At 39.5% G+C, this 12,165-nt stretch overlaps 1 protein-coding gene across 1 annotated transcript in view; it reads left to right on the plus strand.

Annotated features, from left to right (window-relative positions):
- The first annotated feature begins 4,549 nt into the window (after window positions 1–4,549).
- The window catches only part of slc38a9 (solute carrier family 38 member 9), a 45,124-nt gene continuing 37,508 nt past the window's right edge, over window positions 4,550–12,165 (plus strand). Inside the window, exons 1-7 of the mRNA XM_069682205.1 lie at window positions 4,550–4,755; window positions 5,692–5,827; window positions 10,399–10,528; window positions 10,652–10,770; window positions 10,908–10,971; window positions 11,453–11,546; window positions 11,786–11,956. Of these exons, the coding sequence (XP_069538306.1) occupies window positions 5,730–5,827; window positions 10,399–10,528; window positions 10,652–10,770; window positions 10,908–10,971; window positions 11,453–11,546; window positions 11,786–11,956 (676 nt within the window). The 5' untranslated portion in view covers window positions 4,550–4,755; window positions 5,692–5,729. The remainder of the gene's footprint in view (window positions 4,756–5,691; window positions 5,828–10,398; window positions 10,529–10,651; window positions 10,771–10,907; window positions 10,972–11,452; window positions 11,547–11,785; window positions 11,957–12,165) is intronic.

A 12,165-nucleotide genomic window follows, 5' to 3' on the forward strand; every position in this document is an offset into this window, starting at 1 on the left:
ATAAAGAGGAGGAGGATTTTGACTGAAGCCGATTGTTGTGATGCGTTCAGGTGCTCCTAAAGCACAGCACTTTTTGGGTGTGGTGTGTTTGTGGTCCAGTGTAGGTGTGAAGTTTAATGATTCAGTGTTTTGTCTTCATATATTATAAAGTTATTAAAAGAAGTTAAATTAAAGCACAATTTATGTTAAAGATTAAATTTAATCTTTAACCAAACATTCACATAAAGTTTAAGACGTGTTATTTATTATATTAAGGTGGAATTTTATAATCAGTCTATGATTCCAAATATATCTTTGAAAAGCACTTTAAATAAAGATGCACTTTGTTTGCTGCTCTGTAATCAGAGGGAGCGACTCTTCAGAGTCATGTGACAATCATTGATCCTGTGACATCATCTGATCAGCTGATGATCAATAACATACATGATCCGATCCGCTGATACACGACATCATCGTCTGATGGCTGATTCAGGTGAAACATCGAGGCTTATTAAAGAATCATCATCAGAGGTCTGAAGTCTGTGAAACGAGCCAAACATGAAAAACCAGGAGTGAGAGAAGTTACGGTAGTTATATTAGTTATATTAGTTATATTAGTAAAAGTAGTTCTATTAGTTGAATTAGTTAAAGTATTGCATATAGCTCTCTGATGGTGAGGGGTCATATTAATGTTCTGGTTTTGGTCCTTTCAGAGACTCAGGCCGACTCGTTGGTTCCAAAGAGTCGTGTAAAAGAATCGGATCGTTCTTTAACGTAACAGGAACGCGATGGTTCGGGCTGATCGGCTCTCTTTTAATCTTCAGTCTCACTTTCTAAAGTCACCTTGTGCTCGTGTGTTCAACAGACTGGAACTACTTTTTGGTGCTGAAGTAGACGTTTAGTGTTTGTGCTCGTTTCACAGCTTCTCGTGAGACAAAGAAACTTCAGTGTGTCCTCTGAGGAGTCAAAACGATGTGATGAAGGACAAACCTGAGTACTAGTTTATTCTTGATAAATAAAGCAGAGATTTTAACGATTCGTCTGAAAGTGACCCCAATGTCAAAGAATGAAATAAATCCAAAATATAACAATATAAATATTTATAGTGCGATGCTTCTCTGTGTTTATGATGACGTTAGTCTGCAGAATAAAAAGGTGTTTTATATTTGTAAAGATTTTCGTTCCTTTTAAAAAGCTGCTTTTTATCGTACTGTTTCCTTCACGTCTCTGCAGAGCTGTTTAAACATCAAATTCACAGGCCGACAGCCTGACCCTAACAGGAGCTGAAAACAGGACCAGGTTCATTCAGTGACTCAAACAGAGTCAGCAATAAAACATAAAGACGATAAAACATGAATTTAACAGTTAAATCTGACGTGTGAGCGTTTCAAAGACTCACATCATGATGGTTTAACAGACGTTAATATTTGTGAATCATCAACCCAACAACTAAACAACCTGCAGCGTCTCACTTCCTGTTTTTAGCTCGTTTAGGTAATCTAGATTATTTCTCTATTTTCTTTTCAATCTTTGACAAATAACACAATTCATGTGAGTTATTCATGAATCATTAAGACCTTCAAAATAAAGCGCAGTGATTGAAATCAATCTGCAGACTGATGACCTTTAAGGTGTAGATTCTGACAGAGAGCAGCTGTGATCAAACCTTTTTTCACTGATTGAACTTTAAACTTCACGATTGACTCTGAATTCAAATTCAAATAAAGATTAATGTAAAGTCGATGTTCACTGAGGAACTCCTTCTGAAGCTTTGAACTCATCTCTCAGACTGAGCTGTGTTAGAAGATAAAGATGAGGAAAAGTTAGCATTATGCTAAAGCTGCTGAAGATGACTGACAGGTAGATGTTTCTGTCGGATCACAGCTGCTCGTCTTTGTCGCTCAGGAGGTGAAAACACTGAAACTGATTGTTTGATAAAAATGTGATTTAAAGCAGAAACAGGAGAGAGGAAGCAGAACGCTCACAGCTGCTCCAACTCAGTCCGAGTGTCCAATTAAAATCTCTGTTTCTTTTGTTTAACTTGTTTAATTGAACGTCTGAGCTGAAGGTTTAAAGGAAGTGAACAGAGCTGCAGGACGTCCACTTTCACACTTTCAGACTTTCAGACTGTTAACCAACATCTCACGTTTCCAACCTGACGCCTTAACGCTCCGTGTGATAGACTGAACCTTCACTTCCTGTTCCAGCACGTAGACACGTCCGCTGGTCAGAACTCTGCTCACAGGACTGTTCACATGTGGAGTCATTTCCTGGATGATCATGTGACACAGGTGAACTCACCTGGACACGTGTGTGTGTGTGTGTGTGTGTGTGTGTGTGTGTGTGTGTGTGTGTGTGTGTGTGTGTCATGATGTGAATGTACGCTCACTGAAGAGGAAGAGGAGGGTTTCTGTTTTTCATCACAGTCTCAGAGCAGGTGTTAAAGGTGTTAAACTGTACCTGAAGAACAGGTGTACATGTAGATAACTGTGATGTAACAGTGGGTGTGTCCTGTAGTCGTGTAGAGGACGTTTTCTAGCACTTTCTCTGTGTACTGTATTAGCTCATCATGTAAAGTACTGTATGATATCATGACTTGCCTTGTTGAGACGTGTAGAAGTGGAACATAAAGTTTTAGAGTGTATGCATGCTAACGGTGGGTCCCAGTATAAAAGGAAACTATAAAAAATGGTGCTATGTTACTTATATTTGGTGCTTCTGTGGACGCAGCTGAATGCATGCAAAGAGGAAGCTTTAAAAGAAGAACCAGAGATGTCTGCTGCTGTCCTCAAACACTGCTGCTTCCAAAGATGTCGGAAATGATCAAGTCCAACTTTGTGTAAATCACACAGCCCTTCAAAATAAAACTCCATCTCCAGTGTAGATAAGTCTGACCTCAGGTCAGCGTGGAGTCAGACTGATCTGAGATCTGAGTTTATTATTTCAATCTGAAGAGCAGAGATATGACCGGGCAGATTTTGTACCTGATCACACAGTCTGACTAAACATCATCATGAGCAGCTCCAACACCTGGACCAGAACCAGGACCAGGACCAGACTGAGCCTGCGTGGTCCTGAATCATTAAATATGAAAAATCATTTGTTTATCAGAGTTCAGCTGCAGTCGATGAGGAGGAGGATTCTGATTTTCAGAATAAAAGCCTCTTTACAGTTCTGTTGTGATGGAGGTCTAAAAGAGTCACAGACAATCTTCTGACATCATTTTGTAATTAACTCTTCAGATGTTTATGTGTTCAAAGGTTCATGTAGCAGAGTCACAGAAAACAGTGAAACAGAAAGTTTGATTGTTGCTGGAAAAAGAAAAAGTTAATGTTGATCATCTTTCTTCTTCTGTTAATCATTAAATGTTTTACAGGATTATCAACAGCCTGTTCTTTTTATTGATAGTGCCACACGTTACTGTATGAGTATATACACATAATGTACAGCTGTATTTATACTTTACATACATGTATATGCTACACACTTGTATCTGTTATCAGAGGGTTAAAGCTGATGTGTGAAACATGATGTGGATCATTGAATCACAACATACAGGAAGTTAAACACTTAATCCAAACCGAGCATCATGTGGCTCCTTTAACATTGGTCTGAATCCTGCTAGTAAAACCAAAGAAGAAGAAGCAGAGGAGGAAGACAACAGGATAAATGTGTAGTAAATATACAATTAGAGTGTTTATGTAAAGTTCAGCTCCTTCCCGTTGATGTGTGATGTCATCAGTAGATTAAAATAAACAGAAACAGCATTAAACTTGAACCTGCTGAAGCGTTTCATAAAACATGTTTCAGCTGTGTGAAGCCACAAACTATGTCAAGACATGTACACATGTTGGTGTTTTTCACAGGTGGGTCAGAGACTCAGAGTCAGTCAGTTCAGGAGCTGTAGTGATGAACCATCGATATAACAATGTGAGGTGAGAATCACAGGTGACACACATGACGCTCACGTGAAACATATTTTACTTTTCGTTCTTTTACAATTGTTGGAATGAAATCAGTAAGTGCTCTGACAAACAATAAATCTGTGAGCTCATACAGACATTATATATTTTTAATTAATAATTTATCACATATTTCAAAATAAGAGTCTGAAAGTTTAATCTTTTACTCAGACTTCACAATAAGAGTCTGATAGTATGTTCCTGTTCATTGAATGGAAAAATGTTTTTTTCTGATAATCAGCTTTTATACATTCTCATGCCGGCAGGGGGCGGTGCTTCTGTTGTAGTACACTCTGAGGCCGGCAGGGGGCGGTGCTTCTGTTGTAGTACACTCTGAGGCCGGCAGGGGGCGGTGCTTCTGTTATAGTACACTCTTAGGTCGACAGGGGGCGGTGTTTCTGCTATAGTCAGTCTCAGGCCGACAGGGGGCGGTGTTTCTGATGTAGTACACTCTAAGGCCGGCAGGGGGCGGTGTTTCTGCTGTAGTACACCCTCAAGACGGCAGGAGGCGGTGTTGCACATGACAGCTGGTTAACAGACCAACAATAACTAAAAGAAGAAGAAGAGCAGGAAGTGAAATAAGAAAAACAACAGGAACAGCTGAGGATTCACTCTGCACTTTAACTTAGATTCTGCTGACAGAAACAGTCCGCTGTCATCACACAGTCTCTTATGTATTTATTATTTCATCATTATACGAGCACGAGCCGCTGTGTGTGACGTCAGACTGTGGTCACGTTAGCTGCTGGCGGCAAAATCTGCTGACACAGCGACTGATGAGCTGAAGAGGAGTCAGACTGAGCTGTGAACCAAGGTAAGGTTTTATTTTAACATTTATTTATACTCGTGGCTGTAAAAAGAACCGCTGTCTAAAGTCCTTAAACTCCCAGTCTGTGTTAGTTAGTTAGTTATTGTCAAACTGATGAGCTGATTAGGAGACGGACCGATCTGTTAACTGAGGTAAGTTTAATCATGTCTTTATAACCGTGACCGTAAAGAGGCCAGTTATCTAATGGTAACGAGGCAGTCTATGGGTTACTTACTTAGTTAGGTAACTAGTTATTGTCAGACCTAAGATGAGCTGAAGAGGAGGAGACAGTTTGTTTGTTACTTAACGTCACTAGTTAGGTTACTGGTTAAGTTGAACTAGTTAAGCTAAACCTGGTCACAGAGGAAGCAGAAGTCCTCCTCAGAAACATGTTCAGTTTCAGCTTTAGCTAACGTTAGCATAAAGTGCTGCAGACTCAGCGCTTTAATTCTGCACGCGAAGAAACCAGCTTTATGACGCAGAGCGGGTTTATTCTGTTTCATGTAAAATAAAAATGTGTTGAAGTTTAATAAAGTTTATTAATAAAAAATGAAAGTTAAACAACAGGACGGTTCATCATGGAGACAGACTGCAGCTTCAGAGTTCTCATGATTATAACCTCACAGGTTTATTTGTGTTGTCACGTGCCACCTGGTGTGACGTCAGTCATTTAGGTTATCTAATGTCAGAGCAGGAGCTGGTGTCTGTATGTGACTTAAGCTCATAATGTTGATTTAGACATTTAACACAGAGTTTGTTCTAACATGCTGACTGTGTGAGCGCAGCAGGTGTTTCATCACACCTTCATCCTCATCACCTGGATGAAGGTGTTTGAACCACCTGTTAATAACTCTGATCTGAGAAGCAGGTGAGCCTCAGGTGATGAGCGTCTGTAGAGAAAAGGTGTGATGAAATAAAGTCGCTTGTGTTCTGATGTTTCAGTCGTGTGATGAGTCTGAGCGTCTGAGTCTGAAGCTGTGATGGAGGACGACTGTCGGCCTCTGCTGAACTCTGAGCAGACCGCAGAGAGCTTCTCTCACCGAGGATCCACTGACTCTCTGGACTTCAGGAATAAAAGGTGCAAACACTGAAACAACAATCAAACATAACACAGATATACATGTATATAATATACAGCACATATACAAGACGACATACAGGGAACAGACGGAGGATCCATAGACTCTCTGGACTTCAGGAATAAAAGGTTCAAACCACAGACTGTATAAAAAGATGGACGACCTGACAGCTCCCTAACAGTGAAGCCAAACCCTCTCTAGCGCCCCCTGCTGACTGGCTGCAGTATAGCTCATAAAGCCCGCCTCCTACATGTTAACAGATGGGACATGAGTCAAACTAGAAAATCAAAATACACGTCAAATACATTTTTCTCAAACATGGTTTCTGTCATTATAGTTAGTTCTTATCATGCTGATTTATGTCCAAGTGTTCATTTTTATCACAAGTTTACTTTTAATTAGTTATTTGATGCTGTCAAAATGATGATTGACAGCTCTGTTGACCAATATGGCTCCTGCAGCCGGATTAGCAGAGTGGAGGAAACGTCACTTTACTAAACAATCACTACAGTCATTGAAGTTTCCATACCTGTGAACTTTAACCTCAGACCAACACAAGAAGCTGTTCTGCTGTTAAACACGCCGCCGTGCGGGATCCTTGCTGTTTTTTCAGTTAAGTTTGTGTTTTGGTTAGAGGAAGTGGCTACGACCGCTCCACCTGCCGATCTCTACTGGGCAGACTCTGGCTCCAAATGACGTCACCATCGCAAGATGTCAGCGCCTATCACAGGGGCTATTTTGGCATCAATTTCGTACAATGGGAGCAGATGGAGACACGTTGTCGATCTTTATATACAGTCATTGGTTCAAACACACGACAGATGGCTTGTGACTGGTTTAGCTCAGCGGTTAAATTGCACGTCCCACATACAGAGGCTGAAGTCCTCTCTGTGGCAGCCCTGGGTTCATCTGTCCGTATCCAGCACTATCCACGGTCCTATCTCTCTCTCTCAGTAAAGGCATAAGAGGCCAGAAAACAATAAAAGGTTTTATAAACAGTTTTTATAACAACAGTAAATCCTGCAGAACAACCCAGTGATGTGTTACAGTCCATCTCTAATTACGGTCTGACTTCCTGTCTCTGGCTCTGAGCTCATTGGTTTCTGCTAAAGATCTTTAAAAAACACATCACAAATATACTTATATATGTGTATTACATGACTGTGTAGAATACTTGATTCTGACTGGTGAGTCACAGCATTCCGAGCTCTGTTATTTCTCGATAACAGACCGTTGCTATGAAGAACAGACCATTGCTAGGGATGTGGCTCTAATCACACAATCCGGAGGACTAACTGTAATCATATCAATCCGCAGAAAGAAGTCCGGTAAATTTGTCTGTTTACAGAGGAAAAAAGAATAGAGACAAAACAGCAAAGAGAAAGTAAGAAAGGTTAAACAATGCAAAAACTGAAGACTAGGACAGAGAGACAGCACATTAAGTAAACATTAAACAAAACACAGTATGGGATACGGCGGTGTTTAAAGATGAAAAAGAAAATGTCAACAGACTCAGAGAGACAAGACGGAAAACCTCAATCAGGAGCTGGGCTGAGTCCTGTGATCTGGTTCACTATGTCTTACTTCGCCATCAGTGGAAATGTTTGTATTTAACCTGAGTAATAACAGCTAGGTTAGCTCATTATAATGTGAGTAATAACAGCTAGGTTAGCTCATTATAATGTGAGTAATAACAGCTAGGTTAGCTCACTATAATGTGACTGCTAACAGCTAGGTTAGCTCATTATAAATTGAGTAATAACAGCTAGGTCAGCTCATTTTAATGTGAGTGCTAACAGCTAGGTTAGCTCATTATAATGTGAGTAATAACAGCTAGGTCAGCTCATTTTAATGTGAGTGCTAACAGCTAGGTTAGCTCATTTTAATGTGAGTGCTAACAGCTAGGTTAGCTCATTATAATGTGAGTAATAACAGCTAGGTTAGCTCACTTTAATGTGAGTAATAACTGCTAGGTTAGCTCATTTTAATGTGAGTAATAACTGCTAGGTTAGCTCACTTTAATGTGAGTAATAACTGCTAGGTTAGCTCATTATAATGTGAGTAATAACAGCTGGGTTAGCTCATTTTAATGTGAGTGCTAACAGCTAGGCTAGCTCATTTTAATGTGAGTGCTAACAGCTAGGTTAGCTCATTATAAATTGAGTAATAACAGCTAGGTTAGCTCATTATAAATTGAGTAATAATAGCTAGGTCAGCTCATTATAATGTGAGTGCTAACAGCTAGGTTAGCTCATTTTAATGTGAGTGCTAACAGCTAGGTTAGCTCATTATAATGTGAGTAATAACAGCTAGGTTAGCTCACTATAATGTGAGTGCTAACTACTAGGTTAGCTCACTATAATGTGAGTAATAACTGCTAGGTTAGCTCATTATAAATTGAGTAATAACAGCTAGGTTAGCTCATTATAAATTGAGTAATAACAGCTAGGTTAGCTCATTTTAATGTGAGTGCTAACAGCTAGGTTAGCTCATTATAATGTGAGTAATAACTGCTAGGTTAGCGCACTATAATGTGAGTAATAACTGCTAGGTTAGCTCATTATAAATTGAGTAATAACAGCTAGGTTAGCTCATTATAAATTGAGTAATAACAGCTAGGTCAGCTCATTTTAATGTGAGTGCTAACAGCTAGGTTAGCTCATTATAAATTGAGTAATAACAGCTAGGTCAGCTCATTTTAATGTGAGTGCTAACAGCTAGGTTAGCTCATTTTAATGTGAGTGCTAAAAGCTAGGTTAGCTCATTATAATGTGAGTAATAACTGCTAGGTTAGCTCACTATAATGTGAGTAATAACAGCTAGGTTAGCTCATTATAATGTGAGTAATAACTGCTAGGTTAGCTCATTATAATGTGAGTAATAACAGCTAGGTTAGCTCATTATAATGTGAGTAATAACTGCTAGGTTAGCTCACTATAATGTGAGTAATAACTGCTAGGTTAGCTCATTATAAATTGAGTAATAACAGCTAGGTTAGCTCATTATAATGTGAGTAATAACTGCTAGGTTAGCTCATTTTAATGTGAGTTATAACAGCTAGGTTAGCTCACTTTAATGTGAGTAATAACTGCTAGGTTAGCTCATTTTAATGTGAGTTATAACAGCTAGGTTAGCTCACTTTAATGTGAGTAATAACTGCTAGGTTAGCTCATTTTAATGTGAGTAATGACTGCTAGGTTAGCTCACTTTAATGTGAGTAATAACTGCTAGGTTAGCTCATTTTAATGTGAGTAATAACTGCTAGGTTAGCTCACTTTAATGTGAGTAATAACTGCTAGGTTAGCTCATTTTAATGTGAGTTCTAACAGCTATACTAGCTCATTATAATATGAGTGCTAACCGCTAGGTTAGCTCATTATAATGTGAGTAATAACAGCTAGGTTAGCTCATTATAATGTGAGTAACAACAGCTAGGTTAGCTCACTGTAATGTGTCACGTCCTGTCCTCCTGTAAGGGTTAGGGTTAGGGTTAGGGTTAGGGTTACAGTGCTCTCCCTCAACGAGGAAAGAGGGGGCGAACAACCGTTCATTTGGAGCGGAAATCTCAGCAGTCGTCTAGTTGCGACTTCAGGACATGCTATAGAAATCTGAAGCAGCGGCGACAATAATTCCACCGCCACAAAATGTATGTATCAGAAACACTGAAGTTAAGGAAACAAACAAAAAAACAAACGAACAAAACAGAACATAGAAACCCTCTATATACTTATATATCTTACAATTTGATCCTGTATTCTTTAAGAAAAACAAAGAGCCTTCTCACTTGACACGACTGCGTCATCACAGAAAAGTGTCCTGTGATTGGCGCATTGTGGCTTTTGGAATGTGGGACTTGTAGTTTTTGAACGATTAGCAGTTTCCGGTTCTCACACACCTATTTTTAGGAGCAAATGCGAGTGAAGTACTTGCACTGCAGAGAGCCGTGTGTGTGTGTGTGTGTGTGTGTGTGTGTGTGAACAGCATCTTAGAGTCTGGATCCAGCAGGGAGCAGCGGAGTTTCTGTTCTGATAATAAACTAGCCACGTTCTTCAAGTTAGACTTCGTGGAATTCACAAGATAACACTAACGTGTGTGTGTGTGTGTGTGTGTCTATGTTAAGCACCAGCCTAGCATCAGCAGTGTGTGTGAGTTTTAATCCAGTTTGGTATTTCACAGAGACTTCACAGTCTTCACAGTGTTTGTTTCCTTCAATCAGCAAAGTTTGAATTTCAAAATAAAAGTGTTTGTCCTCTGTGGCACTTCCAGTTAAAAGATGTTTGTAAATGTTTTACTTTCAACCTGTGAATATATGTTTGATCAATAATCTAACAAAATGTCAGAAAATATAAAATGATGAAGATTTATTTATTTAGCACCTGATCCTCAGAGCAGGAGTCAGAGTATTTGTTTTGTTGACTGAAACATTTAATGGTGAAACTGGCTGGTTGGTTGGTTGATTGATTGATTGATTGATTGATTGATTGGTAGGTGGATTGATTCCTCTGAGGGATCAATAACAAACTTCTGATTCTGATTATCGGTGTAAATAACAGAGTTTTGTCTTCTTCAGGCCGTTTCACGTGGAGCCCAGAAACATCGTGGACGATGATCCTCAGGAGAGAGTTTCAGCTGAAGCTGCCATCCTCAATAGCAGAGTGCATTACTACAGCAGGCTGACAGGCTCCTCTGATAGGCTGCTGGTTCGTCCAATCACAGCACACTTACCTGTCACCTGTACAGACACATAACAGATAATAAAGGATAACTAAAACACACACCGTGTGTTAGCTTGTGGTCTCACTTCAGTGTGTGTTTGTGCTCAGAGTCCTCCCAACCATGTGATCCCCGCTCAAGAGGAGATCTACGTCTACAGCCCGCTGGGGACCGCCTTCAAGGTGACGGGCAGCGACAGCTCGTCCAAGAACCCCAGCATCATCACCATGTGAGAGCTGTTATCTATATGTATATAAATATATATATAAATATACACCTGAGATTAATAACCTGACTACAGAAGTCATGTTCAATCCGTGTGTTTGATCTGTGTTCGATTAGTGATGTCTTTCTGTCTCCTCTCAGATTTGCTATCTGGAACACGATGATGGGCACGTCTATACTCAGCATCCCCTGGGGAATCAAACAGGTGCTTTATGAACACAAAGTCAAACGGCTCCTTCAGAGTAAAACGACTCATTTAGAGTTGACCTCAGCTATTCCATACGTACATAGATAGATAGATAGATAGATAGATAGATAGATAGATAGATACTTTATTGATCCCGAGGGAAATTTAGGCATCCAGTAGCTTACAAGACATGTGAAATCACACATCTGTCAAACCCATCCCCTGAGGTAGTGCTATTCAGGTAGTGCATAATCAGTATTTAAACCTGATGAGCAGAGTTAGTGCAAAAACATTACGATGCAAAAGTGCATAAAGGTTTTTAACCATAAATAAATGAGCATTAAAGTGTTATGCTTTAAGTCCTGGTGTACATTCGCAGTATGTTTGAACTACAGAAAGTAGTTTATCATTATTCATCATCATCGTTATTATTTGTGTGAAGCAGCAGTATGTTTTTAATCAGACGGGGAGGGTCTAACGGTCGTCTTCGACTCTTTAGGCTGGCTTCACTCTTGGCATCCTCATCCTCATCTTCACCGGCCTGCTGATGCTCTACTGCTGTTATATCGTCCTCAAATCACCAAAGAACATCCGTGAGTGCTTATTAATTAATAATTTGTTAATTATTATTATTACTTTTATTACTTTGATTAAATACTGTGTGTTAATGGTGTGTACGAAGTCATCAAAGCTCTGCATTAACTTAAAGAATTAGAGCGCTCTGATGTTTGTTATTATCTTATTTTGAAATGTTTATATCCTCATGTCGGTACGTGAACATTCACTATCTGTCCTCTGTGTTTGCTGTATTCGTCCTGTTTTATGTCTCCAGCCTACGTGGACACCTCGGACTGGGAGTTCCCGGATGTGTGCAGGTATTACTTTGGAAAGTTTGGTCAGTGGTCCAGTCTGGTGTTCTCCATGGTGTCTCTGATCGGAGCCATGGTGGTTTACTGGGTCCTCATGTCCAACTTCCTCTACAACACGGGACAGTTCATCTACAGTGAGTAATACTTATGTTAATTAACTGTTCAGTCACAGTGATCTGTTAACATCATATTATTATTATGTTAATTATTCAAAAAAGACAATGAGAGCCTTCAAGCCCCTGTAAACCCAAATCCACCAAATCCTTCTAACTGTGTAATTTAGCGTCTTATGTACAAACTAATAAACATCTTAAAAGATTTAGAAATGAGTTTTAATCCAAAC

The sequence above is a fragment of the Semicossyphus pulcher genome, unplaced genomic scaffold, assembly GCF_022749685.1.
Source record: "Semicossyphus pulcher isolate SPU_LCO1_2020_fin unplaced genomic scaffold, fSemPul1.0.p SCAF_52, whole genome shotgun sequence".
NCBI classification, from domain to species: Eukaryota; Metazoa; Chordata; class Actinopteri; order Labriformes; family Labridae; genus Semicossyphus; species Semicossyphus pulcher.